The sequence below is a fragment of the Babylonia areolata genome, chromosome 1, assembly GCF_041734735.1.
Source record: "Babylonia areolata isolate BAREFJ2019XMU chromosome 1, ASM4173473v1, whole genome shotgun sequence".
Taxonomy (NCBI): Eukaryota; Metazoa; Mollusca; class Gastropoda; order Neogastropoda; family Buccinidae; genus Babylonia; species Babylonia areolata.
The window spans coordinates 97,373,874-97,401,601 of record NC_134876.1 but is presented as its reverse complement, the minus strand read 5'-3'; the positions used below and the strand labels follow the sequence as shown (position 1 = coordinate 97,401,601).

General features: G+C 41.4%; 1 protein-coding gene across 2 annotated transcripts; it reads left to right on the top strand.

The window, feature by feature from the left end:
• Nucleotides 1-436: 436 nt before the first annotated feature.
• On the top strand, nt 437-27,728 carry LOC143289926 (uncharacterized). Of its 2 annotated transcripts, XM_076599175.1 has the most exons (23): nt 437-590; nt 4,078-4,164; nt 4,821-4,932; nt 9,433-9,495; nt 11,559-11,624; nt 12,060-12,101; nt 12,737-12,778; nt 13,235-13,297; nt 13,620-13,661; nt 15,107-15,142; nt 15,841-15,885; nt 17,053-17,161; nt 17,877-18,004; nt 18,966-19,007; nt 20,180-20,314; nt 20,856-20,973; nt 22,047-22,222; nt 22,921-23,041; nt 23,568-23,746; nt 24,312-24,447; nt 25,416-25,525; nt 26,003-26,176; nt 27,366-27,728. In XM_076599175.1, the coding sequence occupies exons 1-23, from the start codon at nt 561-563 to the stop codon at nt 27,431-27,433; spliced, it is 2,124 nt and encodes a 707-aa protein (XP_076455290.1). In that variant the 5' UTR covers nt 437-560; the 3' UTR covers nt 27,434-27,728. The 2 variants fall into 2 exon arrangements, with proteins under 2 accessions (XP_076455290.1, XP_076455300.1); XM_076599185.1 differs by lacking the exon at nt 12,737-12,778.

Genomic DNA, 27,728 nt, shown 5'->3' with positions numbered 1-27,728 from the left:
GACAGGGCATGACCATGCGCGCGGACTTGCATGATTGAATAAAAAATAAATTCATGGACCGCACGAGAGTAACGTTACACGCGAGTAAGTACAGTTAATATATTAAATGGTTTAAAGGGAAATGGGTTTGCTTTTGCTTTTTCCAAAATATTATTTTTGACAATACACAAGCATTTTACGGAGAGAAATAGTTTGTAAACATAATATAGTCCAACTTACATGAACAAAAAAAAGAAAAAAGAGTCATAAATGATTTTATAAGTTTCGATCTTGCATTTGCTCATTTCACTTCAGACTTTGTACCTAAAAAGTGACCACAATATTAGCTTTATTAGAAGCCGCAATACGTTTTTAGGATTTAATAACGTAGTATAAGCTTCACTGAAAATATGCAATGCGAAACTATCCTAAGGCTGGCTTTTTAGACAGGGCACGCGCATCGACGTCTTAACTTGCGCCACTTCCTGCAGGAGACTTCATTGCGAGAGGCTGTGCGGAAAGAACAGGGAACAGCAGAACCACCAAAGCAAAGATTATTTCTAATAAAATTTCTTTGAAACATGCCTACCAAAGCCGCAAAGAAGAGCAAGGTTCGTATAAGTCATGATGTCATGGTAAAGAATCAAATTTATGTCTCAAAGAAATTTTAAGGTTTTCTTTCCATGTGGTACTTGGAACGCGCACCCCGAGTACCGACCACGTGGTGACCATGAGGTTGGTGATAGATCTGTCACTGAAGTATTGAGGACCATATTTGTGCAGTGCGCAAATCGTAAGCGGGGCTTTGTTTATAACTCGAAAATTTGTACTCGAAAGTATCAGGTAACTGTTTTATATAGCTTCTAAAAAATATTTTGTACACATTTTTTTTAGTAACAATCTGAAAAGGATCAGGATATGTACGTCGCCAAGGCCAATATGGCCATCGTCGCAACGGAAAGGAAAAATAGAATAAGTCCGATATCATTAAACAGCTTTTTTTCTTTCTCTCAACTTTCGTCTGGAAGACCATTTCAGAATAGTGGTTTATTTTATTTTTTCTTTAATGGAAATGCTTTATCAGTGCTACAGAAGATTTTGTGGTGCAATTTCTTGACTGCATGAGAAAACAGATGAGCCATTCCCTGAATGTGTCTTTTTTGACTTGCATAACTGAAGCAAATACAAGCGGTAACCACTAACCAGTCTTTGCAATTTCTAACAGTTACAAAGGAAATGTACTTACAGTGTGATGGCCCCAAATTATTGAATTGTAAAAAGAATGAAGTTAGCATCCTGGTGATCATGTTGATTTAACTATTGTCTTTGACATGTAGTTTGTTCTCTTGATTTCAATTTTTTTATTTTAGTTTGAGCCTTCAAACAAAATAGTTGGATGGTGGTTAGCTCTTATTTGTTCAGTTTTTGGAACAAAGATGGAACTGTCACAGTTTAAACTGAAGATAATTTCTGAATGTGCTCATTTTCTATTCCTAAAAATAGACATAGACAGTTGACCCCCCCCCAGCCAAGTAAAAAAAAAAAAGAAAAAAAAAAGTTTTCCACAGAATAACTGTATTATGATGAAGCTGAATGTAAAATGGATGGTGATCAGTGAAGGCACAGTCGTCAGTGTCGGATGTGTGAGTTCACCCTGTCTCATGTCAAAGTGGTTGATAGTGAGAGCCCTCAGGGAGGGCAGTGAGAAAGAGGAAAGAGGTTGTGGTCCTGGCGGCAGGGCCAAGAGTGGATGAAGGGTACGCGGTGGATGTGGAAAGCCCTGGCGGCAGGGCGGAGAACGCACACAGTACAGACTCTGGCGTCAGAGTCTTTGAAAAGAGCGATAAGAGAAATGGGAAAGAGTCCTGGCCGCAGGGCTAAGAATAAGACCGTCCCTGGTGGCAGGGACGGAAGGCGACTCATTGACGTACAGTCCGGGCAGTGACTGTGTGTACAGGCAGATGCCACAGGCTGACTTTGGTCGTGCTGCATTGGCTGACCTTTGTTACGCCATTTGGTGACCTCAGTGATCATGGAAAACGTCTGTCGTACCGTTGAGGTGGACTACATGTCTGGGTATTTGTGGCAGTGACTGTATGTGCTCATCCTGTTGGCTTTGGGTCGTGTGATTTTCAGCTTATTTATGTCCTGAAGTTTGATCAGATGCTAAATCACTGAATGCATTTGATAAAAAGAGAACAAAAAGGGAGGGCAGTGCACATATGTATACTCCAAGTCCAATCCACATAGGCGTTGTTAGACAAATATTGCATGTCTTACCGTGAAACCTGATTGTCAGAAATCACAGCTTGACAATTTGAACTAAGCTGGTAGTCTGAAGGAAGATGATTACAAAGTGATTGGTGGAAGAACCTCAAGGGACATTTTGAGTGTGGATATGATTTCTTAAAGCAAAATGCAAATACATGTGCTGGAAGGAAAATAGAGCAGCTAAACTTTCTGCATTATTTCACAAGACCTAAGCCTTCAGTGCATGAGAGCACAGCCACTACTTGGACAGAGGCCTGCGGGCCAGCCTTGATGTTGAACACGATGTGAACATGATCACTTTGAGGTGGACTGAATGCCTGAGACCCATGATAAGGCAGTGGCCATGTTAATGCGTGGCCGTCCTGGGTGTCTCGCTCTGGCCTGGCCGACATCTGCCACAGGGACTCCATGCCTGTCAGGCAGCAGCTCACAGCTGACTGTGGTGGATGTTGGGAGGGTGTGGACTCCAGGAGGACTCAATGCCTGATGACTGAGTTGCGGCAGCGGCTTCCACTCCGTGGGGCTGACCTTGGCCTTGGTTTCTCCAGCTCTGTCAGAGGATCAGGCCAAGGGGGACTTAATGCCGGCACACATGCACTTCTCTTGCAGCTCACTCGGTACTTCTGGTATCTGCGAGTCTGCCATCCAGGTCTCTTCAACTTGCGGCTGTGGTAAGACCCTAACTAGGTGTCGTTCAGTTCAAGTGAATCATTGATCACACACAGCAAAGAATGTGTCAGAATTACTGTTTAATGAACAAAATATGGGAACAGTTTTTAGCCCTTTATTTAGCCGGAATCCTTTTGGCAGAGATGTATCTGTTTCTGTTTGCTCCAAGCATCAGTGCACATATCTCATCTATCTTTGTGTGGATGTCCGTGGCATCAGTGGCAGATAGAAGAAATTATTATATGGATGCTTTGAAGACTTCTGGAAAGAGTCACTACATACCAACCTGTAGTCTGTCCACTGCTTCAGTGCAGTTCTCTAGGTTGTGTGGAACAGCCCCCAGCAACACCTTGTGCTGTGTCCGGTCACTTAACAGCAGCTCCTGTCAACTTGATACTTGCCCTTGTTTCAATGATTAATGAGGGGTACAAAACTCTTCAGTCTTGTTTGTGATCATATACATTGTTGATTCATCTGAAAGCATTAAAAAGTATAATCTCATAGTATAATTGTTCAAATAGGCTGAAAATATTTTATTTTGTTCATTAGACTGTTCTGAACTGTTGGTTGTTGTGTGTGGTTACTGGATTTCATTGCCTTTTCATTTATCCTCAGACCATGGGATTTTCTCTGATTTCATCCACAGATTTAATTAAAAAAAAACAAAATTAAAAAAACCAAACATATTGTTCATTTGGCTTTTGTTGCTGCTGTTGGAAACTGTATCAGTGTAATAAATGCATTGAATCACGCTTTAGTTCATGACTTTGTGACTGTTTCCCTGTCCAGGTTCACCTGATATTCATCATTTCCATACTTCTGAATACTGCCAGTACTCATGCACCATTTCCAGACTTAATAGCTTTGAAAGTTTAATTTATATTTAATTTTGAAAGTATGTAAATCTTGTTTGCAATTAATCTTGAAAGTCTACCAAGGAAAAATCATACCACTTTTACCAGATTTGTGTCATCCTGAGATTTCTTGGGGAGGAGGATGTACAGAAAAGGCCTACCCCATTCAAGTCCATGAATTCTGCTGTGATGATCATGATTTCCAAATTCTGACTGGGTGGTGGGCAGCTGTGTGTGTAGTGGTAACACATAATGGATGGTCAGGAGAATTGTGATTTATCTGAATGAAGGGGTGTGGTTTTAGGGTGGACAGGTGACCCCTGTCAAGGCCAAGCCTGTCAAGGTCCAGGAGCCGGAGAGCGACAGCTCTGAGGAGTCCAGTGAGGAGGAGGTACCACAGTGTGTGTGTGTGTGTGTGCTTGAGTGTGTGTGTGTGTGTGTGCTTTGTGTGTGTGCTTTTGTGTGTGTGTGTGCTTTTGTGTGTGTGTGTGTGTGCTTGTGCACACATGAGTGAAAAGTGTGTGCATGTGTGTGCTTTTTTGTGATGTATGTATGAGAATGCATGCTCATTTGCAGAAATGTATGTTTCTCTGTGTGTGTGTGCGATCTGACACAGCAAAGCACAAGTGTTTGTAATGCCTTGTGTATTTTTTGTGTACCATATTCATTGTTCTCTGACACAGTACGGCACAAACATGGCACTGGACTGGAAATTGGTTGACCGTTTTCAGCTGTCCTGAAGACAAGCAGAAAATTTACTTATCCCCCTATATGTCATCTTGCCTTCTAAGGAAATATATGACAAATAATTGTTGATTCAAAGTTCACCTGTATTATGCGATGGCCTTGCTCAGGCTATTTTCTGTCACGGTGTGCAATATTTGATTGGACCCGAGTGGTTTTGGAACTCTGATGTATATTTGGAATTTATGAATTCTGTGTCTGTTTATAGTCAACTGGATGATGTAAGGCGCTTTGAGCAGCATTGGTGCTGGATATCGCGCCATAGAAAAACTATGTATTATTATTATTGTTTTTTTCCCAAAGGTACCGGTGAAAGCTGCTGTGAAAACCAAGTCGCCTGCCAAGCCAGTAAAGCCTGCTCCTGCCAAGGACTCTGACAGCAGTGATGATGATGATGATGACAGCGATGACAGTGGTATGTTTTTTTGTCAAAACCCCCCACAGAGCATACTAGAATTAGTTTCTTGTTCCCTATACTAGTTTACAGCCCAGCAGAACACAAAGGGGCTATTTCAGGGTTGACGACTCCAGTTTATAGCCCCGTTTCAGGGCTGACGACTTGTTATACTAGTTTATAGCCCACCTGAACACGAAGGGGCTATTTCAGGGCTGACGACTTGTTATACTTGTTTATAGTTCAGCTGAACACAAAAGAGCTGTTTCAGGGCTGACGACTTGTTATGCTAGTTTATAACCCAGCTGAACACAAAGAGGCTGTTTCAGGGCTGATGACTTTATAGCTCAGCTGAGCACAAAGGGGCTGTTTCAGGGCTGACGACTTCATAGCTCAGCTGAGCACAAAGGGGCTGTTCAGGGCTGACGACTTTATAGCTCAGCTGAGCACAAAGGGGCTGTTCAGGGCTGACGACTTTATAGCTCAGCTGAACGCAAAGGGGCTGTTTCAGGGCTGATGACTTTATGGCTCAGCTGAGCACAAAGGGGCTGTTTCAGGGCTGACAACTTTATAGCTCAGCTGAGCACAAAGGGGCTGTTTCCGGGCTGACGACTTTATAGCTCAGCTGAGGACAAAGAGGCTGTTTCATGGCTGACGACTTCATAGCTCAGCTGAGCACAAAGGGGCTGTTAAGGGCTGACGACTTTATAGCTCAGCTGAGCACAAAGGGGCTGTTTCAGGGCTGGCGACTTAATAGCTCAGCTGAGCACAAAGGGGCTGTTTCAGGGCTGGCGACTTAAATAGCTCAGCTGAGCACAAAGGGGCTGTTTCAGGGCTGACGACTTTATAGCTCAGCTGAGCACAAAGGGGCTGTTTCAGGGCTGACGACTTCATAGCTCAGCTGAGCACAAAGGGGCTGTTTCAGGGCTGACAACTTTATAGCTCAGCTGAGCACAAAGGGGCTGTTAAGGGCTGACGACTTTATAGCTCGGCTGAGCACAAAGGGGCTGTTCAGGGCTGACGACTCATGAGTTCTTTAAACCAGTTGAAGAGAACTCAAAATAATGATCAAAGATCAATAGAAACAAGATTAGACAGGGATAACTAGACTGTGCTGGAGAGACTTCAATAAATAGACTGTATTGGAGAGACTGGATTAGATATCCAAGTAGGAAAGCATGTGAAATATAAATCAGATTGAAAATAATGAAAATGATGTAAAAAGACTGAATTGCCCAGTGAGGAGAAACTTTTCGGTTTTGTCATTAGTGTATTGTGTTGTAATTTCTGCAGTATTTATTTTGTTAATGCTGAACAAATATTTCAAAAAGAAAGTGATATGAACAGTGGTTTATGATGAGCAAAGATGACGAGTCAGACATTAATGTGTTGACAAATCGAGGCATTTGTCTGAGACCACTTGTTCACTTATTTTTGTTTCTCCACATTACCAGAAGCTGCCTTTGGTGAAGAAAAGTTAGATCAAGACAGGTGTTAAGGAAGAAAAAAAAAGGGGGTGTGTGTGTGTGTGTGTGATTTTATGATCTACTGATATGTTTTGAATAAGACTTCCCCCCTAGCATATACCCCACCCCCCCCCTCCCCAACCCCAAACCCTTCTCCCAGCACACAAACACAGTTTTACAAAAAAAATTCTTTACACAGCAGGAATTTGCTTCTTTTTTTTGCGGTATACCTCAATTATTATTATTATCAGTTGATTCATTTCAAATTAATTTAGGCAATCAATAACATTTAGGAAGTGGTTCCAAGTGTATGATAATTTATGATTTCTTGTCCACTTATTTGACTGACTGCATAACTAAGAGAATATGCCATATCATATATCTTTAGGAATTAGTTTGTGCATCATATTACAGGATTCCTAATATTCCTAAAATTTGTATTCATACTATTGTATTTTGAATAAAAGAAAATGATGCGAACAGTGGTTTATGATGAGCAAAGATGACGAGTCAGATATTGACATGTTGACAAATCGAGGCATTTGTCTGAGACCACTTGATTATTTTATTTTCCAAAGGAAAGTTTAGTTTTCAGTTGTCATGAAGATGATATTTTGAAAAAAAAAACAACTACCCCTGACCCTCTCCATCAAAAGCAAAAATCTCTCAAATATCAGTAATCAGAGATTATTATTGTATATATATATATATATATATATATATATATATATATTGTTGGAACCATATCATATATCTTTAGGAATTAGTTTGTGTACCATATTACAGGATTCCTAATATTCCTAAAATTTGTATTCATACTGTTGTATTTTGAATAAAAGAAAATGATGCGAACAGTGGTTTATGATGAGCATAGATGACGAGTCAGATATTGACATGTTGACAAATCGAGGCATTTGTCTGAGACCACTTGATTACTTTATTTTCCGAAGGAAAGTTTAGTTTTGAGTTGTCATGAAGATGATATTTTGAAAAAAAACCCAAAAAACCCTGACCCTCTCCATCAAAAGCAAAAATCTCTCAAATATCAGTAATCTGAGATTATTGTTGTATATATATATATATTGTTTGAACCATATCATATATCTTTAGGAATTAGTTTGTGCATCATATTACAGGATTCCTAATATTCCAAAAATTTGTATTCATACTAGTATTTTGAATAAAAGAAGAAAATGATGCGAACAGTGGTTTATGATGAGCAAAGATGACGAGTCAGATATTGACATGTTGACAAATCGAGGCATTTGTCTGAGACCACTTGATTACTTTATTTTCCGAAGGAAAGTTTAGTTTTGAGTTGTCATGAAGATGATATTTTGAAAAAAACCCAAAAAACCCCTGACCCTCTCCATCAAAAGCAAAAACTCTCAAATATCAGTAATCTGAGATTATTGTTGTATATATATATATATATATATATATATATATATATATATATATATATATATATATATATATTGTTGGAACCATATTATATATCTTTAGGAATTAGTTTGTGCATCATATTACAGGATTCCTAATATTCCTAAAATTTGTATTCATACTAGTATTTTGAATAAAAGAAGAAAATGATGCGAACAGTGGTTTATGATGAGCAAAGATGACGAGTCAGATATTGACATGTTGACAAATCGAGGCATTTGTCTGAGACCACTTGATTACTTTATTTTCCGAAGGAAAGTTTAGTTTTGAGTTGTCATGAAGATGATATTTTGAAAAAAAACAACTACCCCTGACCCTCACCATCAAAAGCAAAAATCTCTCAAATATCAGTAATCTGAGATTATTGTATATATATATATATATATATATATATATATATATATATATATATTGTTGGAGAATGAATCACTTCAGTGAGAGTGCCACCTCCCCTTTTTTTTCTTTCGGCATTAAGTATATTTGCTTTCATATCGAAGTGGATTTTTCTACAGAATTTTTCTAGGGATAATCCTTTTGTTGCTTAGGTTCTTTTATGTATGCTAAGTGCATGCTGCATATATGGGACTTTGGTTTTGGTTTATTATCTTATTTGAATGATCCAGGTCACTAGTCAAGGTCTTGTGGAGGGTGTTGGTTTATTTTCTGAATGATCCAGATCACCAGTCAAGGTCTGGTGGAGGGTGTTGGTTTATTTTCTGAATGATCCAGGTCACTAGTCAAGGTCTAGTGGAGGGTGTTGGTTTATTATCTGAATGATCCATTTCACTAGTCAAGGTCTAGTGGAGGGTGTTGGTTTATTATCTGCATGATCCAGGTCACTGGTCAAGGTCAAGTGGAGGGTGTTGGTTTATTTTCTGAATGATCCGGGTCACTAGTCAGGGTCTAGTGGAGGGTGTTGGTTTATTTTCTGAATGATCCAGATCACCAGTCAAGGTCTATGGAGGGTGTTGGTTTATTATCTGAATGATCCAGATCAGCAGTCAATGTCTAGCGAATGGTGTGGAAATACTGGTGAGCGTGGGGTGTGATCTGGTACAGTCCGACTCTTTCGATTTCTAGGCTGACGCATTAACAGACCTAGACCACTCCATTGGTAATAAAGGTTGAAATTGTCCATGAAAATAAAGCCCTTTCCAAATCAGAGTGGCCAGTGATGAGTAAAGATGACGAGTCAGATATGTCATGGTGACAAACCGAGGCATTTGTCTGAGGCCGCCCTGACCACAGTATGTCCTGTAGCCAGGGAAGAAGGGAATCAGAAGAGAGGATGAGGAAGAAAGGAAAAGCTGACCCAAAATGTATTTGGAATGAAAGGCTTGTAAAAGAAACACAAATTATACCCTTTTGTTGGCTGATGCAGATCTTTTTTGATGCTTTTCTGTGGGCAGAATGGAATCTACTGTTTGGGAAGAGAGCTGCAGAGTTGGTGTTGGAAGTTGATGAATGAAATGCTTCTCACTTTTAGCTGTTTAAAAAAAAAAAAAAAAATTCTTGTTCCTTGTTTGTAGATAGTGGATGTTGAAAGTTGCATGATGTTGAAAACTTTTGGTATTCACTAGAAGCTTATGCTGATTGTCTTGTGTCTCAACAGATGCTGCCCCCGCAAAGAATGGAAACGCAAATCAGAATGCTGCTAAAAAGGCTGCCCCAAAAGGTAAAGAGTTTATTTTAAAATAAAGTGTATTTTTTCTTCCCTAAAGAGTTCTTAACTAGTGGAATGCATTGAATGTAAGAGGTGAACATTTTGAATTACAAGTCATAAAATCAGCTTAAATAAGGAGGAAGTAAATGTTGCATAAGTGCGAGCTTTAGTTTTCAGCTCTAAGAAGCTCCATTGATTCATGATAATTCTGATATTTTGTCCTCTGAAACTTACTTGAATTTGTTTGTCATTCAGCATCTCTCAGATTGCAGCCTTCATGTGTTTGATACAATTTGAAACTGAGGCATAAAGAGAGAGAGATGTTGAATGACAAACAAGTACTGTTGCTGTTGGACATCTGTGTATGTTGCTGCATATGGGTATCACAGCACCCAGATGTCTGCCTGACGCTAGGCAGGGGTTCGGTGCTGGGTACAACATGAAACTGAAGTCGTGAGACCTCCTGGCCACAGTGCAGCCTGGGGGTTCGAACTCCTTCACACAGCTGACGTTCGTCTGATTGGTTGAAATGGCTGGGAATGGTGTGTGGGTTACAGAGAGAACAATACGTTACTGCTGTTTGTTCAACTGACTTTGGTCTGTGTTAGAATGGCTTGAAGTTCTGTGTGTTTGGGTTACAAACTGAATAATATGTTACCTCTCTCTGTTCACCTCACTTTGGTCTATGTTGAAATTGCTGGAATTCTGGAATTGTTGTTTTGGGGGTTACAAACAGAATTATGTTACTGTTGTCTGATATGTGTTTAGGTCCACTTGAATATGTAACTCTAAATACAGATACATAAATGAACATTTAATTACACATACTTAACCGTGAACCAACTAGTGCAGACTCCGGCAGGGGTCTGACATTCCTGTCCTGTGCAAACTACTATCCGCCTATGTGGAGAAAACGAAAGCACCTACGGCCGATAACCTCCCGAAAATTTCCTTACATTTTTCTGCCAGTAAATCGATGTAAAATTCAGAAATAAAATGCTCACACCACTTCCTCACCACCACCTCCAAACGTGGATGGATTATTCAGTAAATGGTCCTTATCAGTAAACATGTGTTGACCGGATCATTATAGGTGTCTTCATCCTGGTATATGTTTCTGTTCAGTCCGGAATTAGCATTTGAACAGTGTAAATTAAGTTTTGTAAGGACTTGTTCCATTTACAAGCATTCATTCAGGGAATGGATGTTGAACATGTCTTTATTATGCTAATTACAATGAAAGGAGCGTCGAAGGCAAGGCTTTGTGGCCAGTGATCTAAAGATGAGTCAAGACACGTCATGGTGATAGATCAAGGCGTTCGTCTGAGGCCCCCTAACCCTTGCTGCCGGCATGAGTGACACAAACAGCTGAATCAGAAAGCTTGAACGTAGTGCTAGTGCCCAGTGTGAAGCATCTGGAGATGAATAGGGTTTCTTCTTCTTTTTTTCGTTCTAGAGCTGCAGCTCACACATTCACTCTTATGTACACGAGTGGGCTTTTACGTGTATGAACGTTTTTACACTGCCATACTCTGTTTTCGGTGGTGTGCATGCTGGGTATGTTCTTGCTTCCACAACCCACCAAACACTGACATGGATTACAGGATCTTTAACGTGCAAACTTGATCTTCTGCTTGCGTACACACAAAGGGCGTTCAAGCACAAGCAGGTCTGCACATATGTTGATCTGGGAGATCGGAAAAATCTCCACCCTTTACCCACCAGGCACCGTTAGAGATTCTAACCTGGGACCCTCAGATTGAAAGTCCAACGCTTTAACCACTTGGCTGTTGTGCCCGTCCAAATAGGGCTTGACTTGCAGGTTAGTTGACATGCATTTAAGTATGGCTTTGGGCAGTTTTAAGTTCACCCCTTTCCTGATTCATCACATAGGAATAGAAAACGTGTGTTTAGGACAGGGGCTTGTACAGGATTTTATTGCCCTGTTCATCTACCACTGTACTGTGATGTGATTGAAAGAAAAGCACTGTTTAAAAAAAAAAAAAGGAAATGAAAAGAAGGAAACAGTGGAAATGCACTTTGTTTTATTTAATAGATATTTTAAAAATCCACAGAGGAGAGCAGTGATGAAGACAGCAGCGATGAAGAGAGCGAGGAGGATGAGAAACCAGCCGTGAAAGGTAAGCACTGTCTGCTTTCTGTCAGGGATGGTTGGAATTCATGCACAGCAATAGCTGATCATTAAATCACTTTTAGATTGACTGGATCCATTCTTCTCCTTGTCACTGTCCAAGCTTGTTGCTGTTATTTTGCAGTAAACTTCATTGCAGGTTTTTGTCTATCATTATTATTGTTTTACGTTTTTTTTATTTTTATAGTTACTGAAGCAAGAAAAATGAATTTTAGCAGGAGAAATGTGGCTTTGTTTATTACCCATTATGTGCAGTTTTACAATCATTCTTATTGTTTTTGATAGTTTCTATAAAGCCAGCAGTTTGTACATTGGCAGTTTACTTAAGGCATTGACTACAAGCACATATTCTTTATTTTATTATTATTTTTTAAAGGTACGAAATTTCATGTACATCTGATTTCTGTTTCTTTTTGTTCTGCAGCTGCTGCCAAGCCTGCTGCTCAGAAGAAACCTGCCCAGAAAGGTGAGGAAGGGATCTGTGGTTATCACAGAGAAACAACAACACAAAACAAAACAGCAAACCAACACACTCAACAAAAAACAAAACAACACAAAACAACAAACCAACACACACAACAGAAGACAAAACCCACCTCTGTTGTAAACTAGTATTTATTTTTCATTGTGCCAAGTGTATTTTGAAAGGTGTGGCTGGTGTAGACTGAGCGCTTTGAGCCAAGCTGTTAAACAAAAAAAACCAATAAAAAGATCCTCTTTTTTTTTTTTTTTTTGTATTTAAGGTATTTTTCTGAGTTGTATACTTGTATGCCTTGTTTTGTGTTTTTATAGCATGGTTGACAGATTGACAGATAGGTTTGCTGGATTTTTTTCATACTTTAGTGGGTATCACAGCACCCAGATGTCTGCCTGACGCTAGGCAGGGGTTCGGTGCTGGGTACAACATGAAACTGAAGTCGTGAGACCTCCTGGCCACAGTGCAGCCTGGGGGTTCGAACTCCTTCACACAGCTGATGTTATCACCCAGTTCTTTTTGTAAATCATTTAATTGTGGTAAATCATGTAATATTTTTCTTGTTTGAATCTCTCATTGCATGGCTTACATGTGATGTTCTTTCTCTCTTTCTCTCGGGTGGATAGCTCCTGCTAAGCCAGTTGCTCAGAAAAAGCCAGCACCCAAAGGTAATAGTCTTTTCTCTTTGTTTTGAAGAGAAAGTTATTGCTGCTACTTGTGCAAAGGCAGAGTGCAACTTTATACCTGTAACATGCATGTGATGGTAGTGATATTGATTACAAACATTACATATTACTTCGTTTCAAATAATTGAACATTTCTTAAAGTTCAGTGCAAGATGAAGACAAACAGATACAGATTTCAGTGTGAGGTTTGCAGATCATAGATGTCGCTTGTGACGGATTATGGAAGAAGAGAGTAGTACAGATTCATCAGAGAAAGTATTCCAGTGTGTGTGTCATTGACTGATAAAGTTTGCTTGTTCAGTTTCTATCAGACCTTGTAGGCTGACTGAGTGCTGTTCTGTCTTAAGACTAACACTTACTATTCAAAATGATTTTGTCATTTAGTCTTTTATCGCTGTCCAGCCATTGACTTTGAAATCCGTTTCTTTTCATTTCCAGAAGAGAGCGAAGAAAGCAGCGATGAAGAAGACAGTGAAGAGGAAGAAGCAAAACCAGCCAAAGGTACGGTGCCAAGTGCCTGTAGAACCGTTTCATTTCATTGTGAGGTAGTGATGAGGTAATGATGTAAACGCAAAGCTACAGGTCAGTTCACAGCGGGAGCTAGACCCTGTGTGTATTGTATTGGGAGGTGATGCCCAGAATTTTGATAAAAATTTTGTATTTGGGTGAACTTTGTAAACAAAATATGGTTTTTAAAGAATTCCATTTTCAAGGCGCAGCTGGTCTTTATTGGATGTATTGTGACTACTGTTTGTTTTTTTATGATGCATATTGTGATTTTTGTGTTCATGTAGATAGATCTTATTTGTATTGTTTGTTTCAGCTCCTGCCAAGGCGGCTGTACAGAAGAAGGCAGCAGCCAAAGGTGAGGAATGATGGCAGTGTCAGACAGAAATGTTACATAATGGAAATCATGTGAAAAATTAACTCTTTCACTGCCACAGGCGACTGTAGTAACTAGACAGTGTGCTGCCATAGGCGACTTTAGTAACTAGACAGTGTGCCGCCATAGGCGACTGAAGACTGAAATCGATATCAAGGGTCATGTTAATAAGACCATTTTTCCTGTTGCAACAAAACTTGACAGCTGAAGCCAGTTTTCCCACCAGTAGAGCGATGACTGACCTTTGTTCCCCAACCCAGTTTGAAGTGAACAAGTCCGCAGTGTTGTTTTGACATGAACCGAAGCCTGTGACTGAGAGCATTGTATCTACAATATTTGGTGCTGGGGAGCATTCTTCACACAGAAACTTGGGTGTGAAAGAGTTAAGCTGTTGTATTATTATTGTTGACTCTTTAACCCCTTGGCTACTGCTGAGAACACTCGTTGGTGAAAACTGTCGTCTCAGTGATAATGAAATTGACCTCTCAGGTCAAGATATTAGTCATCACTCTGTATCTGGACTTATTCCATGAGCTCTCAGGTCAAGATATTAGTCATCACTCTGTATCTGGACTTATTCCATGAGCTCTCAGGTCAAGATATTAGTCATCACTCTGTATCTGGACTTATTCCATGAGCTCTCAGGTCAAGATATTAGTCATCACTCTGTATCTGGACTTATTCCATGAGCTCTCAGGTCAAGACATTAGTCATCACTCTGTATCTGGACTTATTCCATGAGCTCTCAGGTCAAGATATTAGTCATCACTCTGTATCTGGACTTATTCCATGAGCTCTCAGGTCAAGATATTAGTCATCACTCTGTATCTGGACTTATTCCATGAGCTCTCAAGTCAAGATATTAGTCATCACTCTGTATCTGGACTTATTCTGGGTTGGATTGTAGTTCTTTGTTCAGCAAAACCAATTACATCACTAATAATTGTTCACAGAAAATAGTAATGCACCTTTAGCTCATACCACACAGATTTCATGTTGGCAAGGTTCACTGTCATCAGACTGACAAAAACTGCATCCTTGGTTTATACGTTCCTGTCATTTGTGCGTTGCCATAGATGCGGATATTTTTTCTCTCTCACAGTGTACGTATCTGAACAAATCAGTGCACACTCTCGCATGTGTGTGCACACCACATTTGGAGATCAAAGATTGAAAGGTGCAACATGTTTAAAAACTGAAGTCATAACAGTGACGTGAGGTTTATGTGAAAATAAAAGCAATTCTGTGGATATTTAAAAAAAACAACAACTGATAATCTAAATCATAAAAAAATGTATCCAGCACACACAATTTTGATTGATTTTTTGTAGATAAAAAAAAAAAGGATTTGAACTGATTATTTAAATCATTTGATAGTGTATCCAGCACACAAAAATTTAATTATAATTTTTGTTTTCCTGATGCAGAAGAGAGCAGTGAGGAAGAGAGCAGTGAGGAAGAAGGTGAGTTTCACTGTTATAACTTTTGACTTGTGTGAAATGAATTGAAAGTCTTCAGTGCTTCTATATCGGAGCAAGAAATAGGTTTATAAGAGGTACATACTGAAAATCCAGATTCAGGGGGACAAAGGGGAGGTTACCTACTTCCGGGAGGTTATTGGCCGTAGTACTTTTGTTTTCTCCGCGTAGGCGGATAGTAGTTTGCACAGGACAGAAATGTCAGACCCCTGCCGGAGTCTGCACTAGTTGGGTCACGGTAAGTATGTTGTTTAAACGCAATTTTAGATAGAAAATTTCCTTTCTCAGTAAATGGACATGCTGTGGCCTCATCAGTTCGGTCCTGGACTCCTGATCCAGAGATGGGGTTCAAGCAAGGCCACTTTTCAGCGTGGTGTTGTGTTGTTTGGAAAGACATTTTTCTCTGATTTTCCGCATTCCACCTATGTGTATTTGTGTCTGTGAAGCTGAAAAGCTGGGGATGCAGAAAGTGATGTATTGGGGTGTTTGTGATGCAGAAAGTGAAGTATTGGGGTGTTTGTGATGCAGAAAGTGAAGTGTTGGGGTGTTTGTGATGCAGAAAGTGATGTGTTGGGGTGTTTGTGTTGCAGAAAGTGATGTATTGGGGTGTTTGTATTGCAGAAAGTGATGTATTGGGGTGTTTGTATTGCAGAAAGTGATGTATTGGGGTGTTTGTGTTGCAGAAAGCGAAGACGGTGAGGAAGACATGGAGGAAGAATCTGCTCCAGGTGTGTAACTTTGTGTCTTTAGCACGGTTGTTATGTGCATTTATATAGCGTGTACCCTGTGGGCTTTGCACACATTTAACATAACAGGTGGTGCGAATAAGTCACAGAAATACTATAAATGTTATGATATAAACTTGTCAGATATACCATTTTTAAAATGTGTAGAATCACTGTCATGTTACATGACAGTATTTCTGCTTCGGTCATGGAACAGGTTTTCCTGTGGAAATTACTTACTAACATATCAGTGGATGTAGGCTTCAAGATGATATCAAGAATTATTTTTAGCAAGGCATAATGACATTTTCTACATATTGTTGGATAAAAATTTAGCCAGAAAAAGGATTTTACGTTGGGGGATGCCCCAGTGATGAGACTGGCAGGCAGACAAGATGGGCTAGCTGAATCGGTATGTTCGCAGCATTGACTTTGGTGTGCACCTTGTGTATGAAGAGAGTTACAACTAATTATTATTAATCATACAGGCAAAGATTCCTGCTCAGAAGTGAGGTGTAATGGTCTAGAAATCAGGCTTCTGTGAGGAATGCCCTATTGTAGTAGAATAAGTGTACAGAAGGGAGGTAATATATACAGAGATGCCAACTGTTACGATTTCGCCATATTTTGTTGTACTCGGTTGCAGTTTGTTCCGACATTATGCCAACATCAAAATTGTCCTGACAAGTTCATTTTCAACTATGTAGCATGGTCACATGCTTTCCTGTCAAAACATTACCCAGACGCTCTAGACCTATCGATCACAAGGCCAGAGCAGTCACTTCTAAACTTGGTCTCGGGTTGTAATTCTCAGCTAATCGTGTACGTGTTTACATTGAAACAGTATTGAGTGGACCAATCAGCTTAACTGTAGCAGTTACACCGTGTTGCAGGTAGGCCAAAGTGTTTGTATACTTTGTAGATAGAAGGTAAGTTTTGTATACTTTGTAGATAGAAGGTAAGTTTGCTGATGTGGCTGGAAGTCCAAGTGTTCCAACCAAATTCAGAAGGTTCCTACCAAATTTCCTGATTGTTCCTACAAACACTTGACAGGGGTTTGGCATCTCTGTATATAAGGGATGACTGAGGTGTCTAGTGTGTCTGCATGCTGTAGAAACTGTCTAGTGTCTGCATGCTGTAGAAACTGAGGTGTGTGTTCTGTGGTGTCAGTGCTGACGGTGACGGTGACCAACGCCAAGGGAGTGAAGGAGAAGCAGCTGAAGAAGTTCTTCAAGTCCAAAGGCATCGCCGTCAAAGCCGTTCAGCAGCCAGACAAGAAGTGAGTGAAGCATTTGAACCATCACCTGAAAAAAATTATTTTAAAAAAAGAAGTATTTTGTGTTTTTCACTTCTGTCTTATGTGGTGCTCCGGCACGAAATTTTTCAGACAATAGCTAAATCAAGACTGAAAGAAGATTTGGGAGATAGCAAGTTCAGTCATATTGGTGGAGGTAATGCTGTGATTATTGACAGAAACGCTAGTATTAGATGTTCTGAGAACATTCCCTTGCGTATGTTGTAGCTGTTGACAGAATTCAGTGTAGTTGATCCTTCAGTGACAGCAGTGGCATATTATGTACACATTTCTGACGGCAGTTCACAAACTGTTGTCACAGTGAACTTCTGCCAGTGGACTGCTGGTCGTGACAATAAATGGCTGTTGCCATTAACAACTTAGGAAAGTAGGATTTTGCCTTGTAAGTCTGTCAGAGGAAGACTAAATTGCTGTCTGAAATTCCTGCGATTGCATTGTGTAAAATAATGATGGAAGTAATGGCAAAGCGAGCTTTTTATGCAGTTCAGCTTGTACTGTTGACTGCTGAAGTCTGAATTGCTTGGTTTAGGGGCAGAAAGTCAGATGATTTTGCTTGGTCAGAAATGTGTTAATCCTTTCTTTTTTGTCTGGAGATGAAAATAGTTTTATGCATTGAATGCACCACACTTGTCAGGCTGTGTGTCTGTGCTGAATGGAGTGGGCTGGCTGCCTGTTTCAGGTCGTTCACTGTGGACTTTGAGTCCGCAGCAGACACCACGAAGGCTGTTGGTCTGTCAGGTCAGGAGGTCGGAGGTCGTGCTGTGACCATTGCTGCTGTCGCTCCTGCTGCCCCCGCCCCGAAGAAAGGTATTTGATTGGTTGTGTTGGGTGTGTCTGCTTTTTGATTGGTTGTGTTGCCCGTGTTTCACCATTTGTCAGAATATTAAAGGCTCAAAGTGCACCTGACAGGTGGTATTGTATATTGATTTAGGGGATTGGTACATATTTCATTTGTTAAAAGTTGGTCTTTTTTTGTTTGTTTCGAGACTGAGAACTCTGTGGATACCACAAGTGGTCCAAAATGTTGCCAATAGTCATGATAAACATCTGTGACGGTAAGATACGATGCTGATGGCGATGATGAATGGAACTTGCCCTCTCTGACCTCAGTTTGTGCTGAGAGCAATGTCCTGTTTTTGTACTCAAACATTCTGAGCCATCAGTACAGATTGGTGGAGAAAGCGCACCATTTCAATGTGTTCATGACTTTATCTGCACTTCTGAGGAGGTTCAAATCTTGGGGTGCCAGGGACTGTCTGGGGCGTCCCACACTACCTTCAGAGGGTCACACTGATGCTACACACAGATCAGGCCTGTGTTGCTGTACACACACACACACACACTCTCTCTCACACACACACACACACACACACACACACACACACACACACACACACACACACACACACACTCTCACTCACTCACTCACTCACACAACCCCCCCACACTCACACACACACAGAGGCAAACCTTCAGTTCTAATGTAGATTTTTGGATCTTGGCAGCAGACTGAAGCTGGCATTCAGGATTTTCACTCTTTTGTGTGTTTGTTCAAGAAAAGATTTGAACATCGCAGGGTTGTTGATGACTAGTGTGTCTTCTCCATATTGAAAGTATAAGGGACTACATAGTTAGGCATTATCAGGAACCCAGTGCATGGCATGTGTTCCATCATGAGGGTATGGATTGGTCTGACAGATGGGTGTGTGGGAGAGATCAGGAAGATCAGTACCAGGTACTCACGGTTTTCTCTGTGTTTTCTTTACAGAAGCTGCTCCAAAGAAAGCCGCAAAGAGACCTGCACCTGCTGGTAAGTGAAACGTTCATTGGTGTATCATTTAGGATTTCTGTCTACTCATTTTGGGGGGGTGGGGGGTGGGTGGGATTTTTATGATGATTTTTTGTCTTTCAAAGCATTATGCATCAGAATAAGTCAGTCCTGTTTTTGTTTTTTTCCACAACTACTTAATCCTTTTTGCTCTGGCTGGAGCATAAGGCACCAACATATCTTCTGTCATTTTGGTCTTGAGCGAGCCAGCTGATATAGTTCCAGGTTGTGCCTGGTGTTTTCATTTCTATAGTTTTCTGTGTGTGTAGTGGTCTGTCTCTCTTTCTTTTCCCTGTTGGTTACCATCTGAGGGCAGCGTGAGGATGCCTGGTTTTATTAGCCACCTCCAGCATCTGTTTCACCTCATCCACGATGTTGATGTCTGTGTGTCTGCTCATGTCTTTGTTGGTGACATGATGTTCCCCGTGAAGCCAGAGGACTGGACAGAGACAACATCCTTCAAAGTGTCTGAGCCGGCTTGCAGTTTTCTTGTTTTTCCTGGTTTCTGAGGCATATATTCTTCCATATTTGTTGCATATACATAGAATCCCTGCAGTGAGATCTGTGTTTATCACAGCATTCATTGTGCATGCAGTGAGATCTGTGTTTATCACAACATTCATTGTGCATGCAGTGAGATCTGTGTTTATCACAACATTCATTGTGCATGCAGTGAGATCTCTGTTTATTACAACACTCATTGTGCATGCATTGAGATCTGTGTTTATCAGAACATTCATTGTGCATGCAGTGAGATCTGTGTTTATCACAACACTCATTGTGTATGCAGTGAGATCTGTGTTTATCACAACATTCATTGTGCATGCAGTGAGATCTGTGTTTATCACAACATTCATTGTGCATGCAGTGAGATCTGTGTTTATCACAACATTCATTGTGCATGCAGTGAGATCTGTGTTTATCACAACATTCATTGTGCATGCAGCACAGACAGCTTAACACGCAGCAATCTCAATGATAACCATATTCTCTGTGTGTTTATTGTGAAGCTCTTCCGTATTTGAACTTTGTCATGTAAAGCATCAAAGGTGTTTTCTCTGTTGGTTAAAACATTTTATGGGAAACATAATGCTTAACTATTTACCCACATTTTTAGTTTCTGTAGCATTTGTTTTGTTTTGTTTTACCTTCAGATGAGGATGAAAGTGACGAGGAAGACAGCGATGAGGAGGAAGAGGAGGAGGAGGAAGTGACCGAAACTGGGAAGAGAAAGAAAGGTGACAAAGGCGCTGAAACCAAGAAACAGAAACTGGATGAGAGTGTGGGAGGTAGGAACATGGATCAGCTTGGTTGTCTCCGTCCTGTCTGTCTGCTTGTGGTGGGTTGTGTCAGTCTGCTGGGAAAACCGTGCTTTGTGTTCTGTGAGTGTGTGTGTGTGTGTGTGTGTGTACTGTTTTGTGTGCCTCTACATTGTCAGTGTCCCAGCTCTGTTGCTTTCTTTCCTGTCTCGCTTTGCTCTCTGTTCTCACACTCCCTCTGTTCATCAACCTGGGTTTTTTCACACAGTGTACCAGCACTGATGATGTCGCACACCCTCTGTGTTAATTGTGAGGCCTACAGTTACAGCTGTTGGGACGTGTAGTGTGTGTTCATTGAGATAACTATAGTTACAGCTGTTTGATATGTATACTGTGTGTTCATTGAGATACCTACTGTTACAACTATTGGATATGTGTACTGTGTGTTCATTGAGATAACTACAGTTACAGCTGTTGGATATGTGTACTGTGTGTTCATTGAGATACCTACAGTTACAGCAGTTTGATACATCCACTCTGTGTTCATTGAGATACTTGTATACGTGTGCAGAAACAGTGACCCTGTTTGTGGGTCAGCTGAACGTGGAAACCACACCGGAGGCTGTCAAAAAGTTCTTCAAAAAGAAGGGGGTGAAGGTGTCCGAGGTTCGCAAGGTGGACAGGAAGAAGTGAGTTTGGTGCTCTTTGTGACTGATCCCTGCGTGATCTTGTTTGACAGTCGTGTTCAACAGGAGAGGAGCTATCTGGGCTAGAATTTGATAATAGTTGAGAGTGGGGTTTTTTTTTTTTTTTTTTTTGCTGCCCCATCATCTGCACCATTTCAGTGGCATTACTCCCACGCCGCTCATTTAGATTCCCCCATACACAGCCACATCCGGGTTCGTCCGCCACAGTTCCAGCATCAGCAGTCCACAGGGAACCATCGATGTTAGGTCGCCAGGAGGCCACACACCAGAGGAGACCCTACACTGCTGCTGAGTCACTTCGGTAGTGTTCAGTGGTGCCTGTTCTGTTTTAATGTACTTAGGACACCACCTACTAAGCCCCCTACTAATGACAATAATGGCTTAGTCACGGAGCCAGACTGAGTGAGCGTCCCTCCCAGAGTGGAGACCGCCACCACGTCCCTCAAACAACAGCCCCTCATGAATCTGCCGACACTGACGACATTGACAGGACTCACCCCAAGCATGGGAGTGGAGATAGTTGATAGTGTTGATCCTCATGTCTCTCCTCTCCAAGTTGATCCTCACGTCTCTCGGCCAAGAGGGCTTTAGAATAGTCAGTGTTGGGATGGTTCCCAAAGGCTGATTAGCCCCCAGGGTTGTAGCACTAAGAGCCAGCACTATCTTGCCTCCTAGAGTCATAGTCCTTCACAAGACTAAGCTGTAAATGAATTCTCATATCTGTCACATACTTAGTATGTACATGTATCAGGACAGGACTTTATATTAAATGTTCTTGTCCTGTTCATCTATAACTGTGTTGTATTGTGACATGTTCCAAATAAAATACTGTTTGAACCAAGTGAATTCTTATAGCAGTGGAAAACCGTGATATAGCTCTCACTGTGCTGTTGGTCCAACTGTAAGCTTATGTCAATCTGCAGTATAAACCAAGCATTGGGCGGTGCATGATCTATCAGTTGGGAAAAAGATGTCTCCCCGTGGTGTGTCAGGTTAGGGATCCCTCATGATGAACATGTCAGAAAAGTGACACCTGCCCATGGTGTGTGTGTCAGGTTTGGGTACGTGGACCTGGTGGATGCAGGTGACCTGGACAAGGCGATCGCTCTGTCGGGCACGGAGTTTGAGGGTGGCAACATCAAGGTGGAGCAGGCCAAGCCGAAGAACACCTCCGAGAAACCCACACCCAGCAGTGCACAGAAGGGGGCGTGGCAGCAGAGAGACACCTCAGGTAGGGCTGACCTGTGCATTCTTTTGTTCAGTGTTTGAACAATAAAACACGCAAAAAAACCCACAGTAACACACGATCGAAATATCCAGAATTTCAGCAGGGTCTGTGAATGTTCAGTTAGAAATACAAGATACGATTATTGTACTACCAATGTTTTACATTCATGTTTGTTACTGAGTGCCTCTTGCCCTTGAAGATCTTGCGGACATTTTTTTAGACTCTGCTTGTGAAAGTGTGTCTCTGGTTTTACATGTGTTTCTGTGTTTACATTTGTTTACGGAAGTGAAGTCTGGTATGCTGCAGTTACTCTGAGCAAGGGGATGAAATGAAAAGAAAGATTATCATTTTTACCAAGGAAACAATTTGTGTTTGTGTATTTTCTGATGCAGAATGAGGCGATGATGAATGGAACTTGCCCTCTCTTAACAGCACAGTGCTGAGACCAGTTTCCATTTGTGTACTCAAAGAATCTGAGCCTTCATTCCATACTTAATTCCTTGGTCTTGATGTGTTAACCTCTGCTAGCGTGCATGTTAGTGAAGCTGGCCTTGTCTTGATTTGTTACACTGCAGGTTTGAATGGAGTTAAGTTGGCCTTCATGAATAATCAGGCAACTGTGTTATACCTGTATGTGAGGTGTCGGTGTCCGTCTCACCAGTGGAGCATTATACATGTGTGTGTGGTGTTTCCCTGTGCAGCGGATGAACGGACACTGTTTGTGAAGGGTCTTGCTGAGTCTGTGGATGAATCCAAGCTGCAGAAATTCTTCTCTGATGCCACAGAGGTTCGCCTGCCACAGAAGGATGGCTACCACAAAGGGTAAGGGATTATTTATTTATTATTTATTAAGAATTAAAAAACCCAACTTTTTAACATTTTTTTTGTTACTGTCCTGACGGTGGTGTTGGTGTCCTGTTACTGTGCTCACGGTGGTGTTACTGTCCTGTTACTGTTCTGATGGCGTTGTTACTGTGCTGACGGTGGTGTTACTGTGCTGACGGTGGTGTTAGTGTCCTGACAGTGTTGTTACTGTGATGTTACTGTCCTGATGGCGTTGTTACTGTGCTGACGGTGGTGTTACTGTGCTGACGGTGGTGTTAGTGTCCTGACAGTGTTGTTACTGTGATGTTACTGTCCTGATGGCGTTGTTACTGTGCTGACGGTGGTGTTAGTGTCCTGACAGTGTTGTTACTGTGATGTTACTGTCCTGATGGCGTTGTTACTGTGCTGACGGTGGTGTTACTGTGCTGACGGTGGTGTTAGTGTCCTGACGGTGGTGTTAAGTGTCCTGACAGTGTTGTTACTGTGATGTTACTGTCCTGATGGTGGTGTTACTGTCTGACAGGTTTGCTTACGTCGTGTTCCCCGACACGGAGACGGCCAACAAGGTGCTGGAGGACAAGCAGGGGGCCGACCTGGAGGGCAATGCTCTCTACCTGGACCGCACAGGGTCCAAGAGCTCCTTCAAACCTCGGGAACGCTCCTGGGGGGGTGATGGGGATCGCTCCAGATCATCTGCTTCAGGTAGTGTGCACTGCTCAGGATTCCAGGTGTTCACAATTAAAAAACGGCAACAAAAAGAAACTGAATTTAATGGATACACAGAACAAAACAGAGCAGGTCACCATGGTAATTCATACAGCAGGAACAATGTAAATCTTCAGTATACACATGAGTATCAATGTTCGCAGCACAATAGTCATAAATTGTTATGATTGTGACATTGTGTTGCTCAGGTGAGGGATTAAATGAGTGTGGTTTTCATGGAAAGGGGCTGTGGAAATTCTTAAATTGTCACAGTGTTGTTCAAGTGAGTCACTGAGCATGTTTTATGTGGAAAGGGGCTGCGTAAATTGTTAGGATTGTATAACTGTGTTGTCCAGGTGAGCGAGGGTCAAGCAGCGTGCTGTTTGTGACGAACCTGAGCTACAGTGTGGATAGTATTAATATTATTATAATTATCATTATGATTGCGACACAGTTCAGGTGAGCGAGGGTCAAGCAGCGTGCTGTTTGTGACGAACCTGAGCTACAGTGTGGATAGTATTAATATTATTATAATTATCATTATGATTGCGACACTGTTCAGGTGAGCGAGGGTCAAGCAGTGTGCTGTTTGTGAAGAACCTGAGCTACAACGTGGATGTTGACGAACTGAAGGGGGCCTTCCCCAATGCCACCACTGCACGCATCGCCCGCTTCCCCGACACCCAGAAACCCAAGGGGTGAGTGAGGTGACAGGGAGGGGGGCACTGCTCACTGACAGGCATGGTGTTCTGCACACCGGGGTCTGATATCAGACTGACGGAATGTTTGGAAAGCGGATTAATTCTTACTATTTTACTTGTAATTGTGGAGGTGATTTAGTGATTTCAGACTGAAGTAGACATCCCCAATTTCATCTGTCTGTTTTACTCTGCAGATAAACTGTTTTACTGCAAGTTATTTGTTTTCACTACAAACTGCTAATATAAACTTTTTTCTACAAATCAGCTGTGTTCAGCTGCGAGTAATGTGTGCTTTACTACAATTAATATGTGTTTTACTGCAAACTTCAGGAAAAAAGCTATGTTTCACCACAAACTGGCGATGATGAATGGAACTTGCCCTCTCTTACCTCGCATGGTGCTGAGAATTGTTTTCCTTTCTGTGTACTCGAGTGTCTGAGCCAGTGTATGTAGCACTGATTTTGAATTGTTGTGGGCTGTCACTCCAATGTTCACTCCTACATATACTAGTGGGCTTTCATGTGTAAAACTGTTTTACCCCTGCCATTTAGGCAGTCATACTCCATTTTCGGGGGATACATGTCAGGTATGTTCTTTCCATAACTCACTGAATGCTGACATGGATTACAGTATCTTTAATGCGCCTGTTTGATCTGCATGCATATGCACACAAAGGGGGTTCAGGCACTAGCAGGTCTACACATCTGTTGACCTGGGAGATCAGAAAAATCTCCACCCTTTACCCACCAGGCGCCATGACCGTGATTCAAACCCGGGACCCTCAGATTGAAAGTCCAACGCTTTAACCATGTGGCTGGTGTGCCTGTCAAGTATTAATTCAGTATGAAATGTCTATGCTCTATGGGTAGCAGCAGGTACAAATTATGATGATTTGTTTGCTTTGGAACTTTTTATTTTATTTTATTTTATTTACTGGTCTAATAATATTTACTGTGTATTTCCAGATTTGGTTTTGTAGAGTTCGGTTCCCCTGATGATGCTGCCAAAGCATTTGACGAAATGCAGAGCACAGAGCTTGATGGAAGGCAGATGTTCCTTGACTTTGCTTCTCCTGGTAAGACTGTGTTTGTGTGTGTGTGTGTGTGTGTCTGTTTGTATGTGTGTGCCTGTGGCCTTGTATGTCTGTGGAGGTGCACATGCATGTTTGTGTTAAATGTCTCCATACATGGCCCAGTCCGTGTTGTTAACGTGTTGTGATCTATGTGCCAGTAAGGTCCTATTACAACATGCATCAGAATGTAAAGTCAGGAGACCTCAAAAGGATCGTCTGAGTCAGTCTTTACTTACTGCAGCATCATACCTTCAGATTGATGTGTTTGCTAAAACTGTTCCATTTTTAGCATTCGCAGTGAACAGTGAGATTGTTACATGATAGTATAGATAGTGAACAGTGAGACCGTTACATGTTAGTGTACATAGTGAACAGTGAAACTGTTATATGCTTAGTTTAGATAGTGATCAATGTATTTGTTACATGTTTAGTATACATCGTGAACAGTCGTTTGTAAACTGTACCATGTATGTTCTACAGGAGGAAGAGGGGGAGGCCGGGGAGGCTTTGGTGACAGGGGGGGACGAGGGGGTCGCGGAGGTCGTGGAGGTCGTGGGGGCTTCGGTGACCGTGGAGGTCGCGGAGGTCGTGGTGGACGTGGAGGCTTCGGAGACCGCGGGGGTCGTGGAGGTCGTGGGGGCAGAGGTCGTGGAGGTCAGTATTGAAGCTTGATTTTCTTATATAAGTTTGCAACTAATTTTGTATAGGGTTCTTGCTCTTTTACACACACACACACATATATATATATATATATATATATATATATATATATATATATATATATATATAGAGAGAGAGAGAGAGAGAATCAAGAGAGAGAGATGGAGGCCATGTTACAGCAATGTGCTTTGTAAACTAGGAAGCAAGCTGAAACAAGAGTACAAGTGTTACTAAAGAACAAGACAAATTCATTATTGATTCTGATACAAGCACACTGCTGAATGTAAGATTTCCTATTCCTTTTCAAAAGATAAGTCAAATTTTTGCCATGTGGTTTGCTGCAGATAGAAAGGAAAAGAAGCAGAAATAATATTGTTCCATGTCTGTGTTATGAAGTGATAGGACTGTTGTGTTATGAAGTGATAGGACTGTGTTGTGTGTTGTGTTATGAAGTGATAGGACTGTGTTGTGTGTTGTGTTATGAAGTGATAGGACTGTGATGTGTGTTGTGTTATGAAGTGATAGGACTGTGTTGTGTGTTGTGCTGTGAAGTGATAGGACTGTGTTGTGTGTTGTGCTGTGAAGTGATAGGACTTTGTTGTGTGTTGTGTTATGAAGTGATAGGACTGTGTTGTGTTGTGTTATGAAGTGATAGGACTGTGATGTGTGTTGTGTTATGAAGTGATAGGACTGTGTTGTGTGTTGTGTTATGAAGTGATAGGACTGTGTTGTGTGTTGTTATGAAGTGATAGGACTGTGTTGTGTGTTGTTATGAAGTGACAGAACTGTGTTATGAAGTGATAGGACTGTGATGTGTGCTGTGTTATGAAGTGATAGAACTGTGTTATGAAGTGATAGGACTGTGATGTGTGTTGTTATGAAGTGATAGAACTGTGTTATGAAGTGATAGGACTGTGTTGTGTGTTGTTATGAAGTGACAGAACTGTGTTATGAAGTGATAGGACTGTGATGTGTGCTGTGTTATGAAGTGATAGAACTGTGTTATGAAGTGATAGGACAGTATTGTGCTGTGAATTGATAGGACTGTGTTGTGTTATGAAGTGATAGAACTGTGTTATGAAGTGATAGGACTGTGTTGTGTGTTGTGCTGTGAAGTGATAGGACTGTGTTGTGTGTTGTTATGAAGTGATAGAACTGTGTTCTTTCTGCCTTTCCCCAACAGGTTTTGGTGGTGGCTTTGGTGGAGAACCCCAGAACAAGAAGATGAAGTTCGACTCTGACAGCGACTGAAGTTGTGTGTGTGTGTGCATGTGCGCGTGCGTGCGTGTGCGTGTGTGTGAAAAAAATTGGGCAGCAGTAAGATGAAAGAGAATGAGTTTCCGGGTTTTTGCTTTGGGCTTTTACATGTGATTTCAGAGGGAATGAAGAATTTTTGATGGTGTGGTGTGTGTGTATGTGTGTGTGCATGCGTGCACGTGTGTGTGTCCCCTTCTGGTTTGCATGGGAGATGGTCAGAGACAAAGAATTCTGAAATGTTCACAATGGAGTGGAGTTCTGTTCTGAATAAACACACTGAATAAACACA

Bases quoted from the DNA above. Each gene is read 5' to 3' on its own strand.
- LOC143289926 (XM_076599175.1), top strand. From the start codon at position 561: ATGCCTACCAAAGCCGCAAAGAAGAGCAAG. The intron at 19,008-20,179 runs GTAAGTGAAACG...TTTTACCTTCAG, and splicing joins AAAGAGACCTGCACCTGCTG to ATGAGGATGAAAGTGACGAG. The intron at 23,042-23,567 runs GTAAGGGATTAT...ACTGTCTGACAG, and splicing joins AAGGATGGCTACCACAAAGG to GTTTGCTTACGTCGTGTTCC.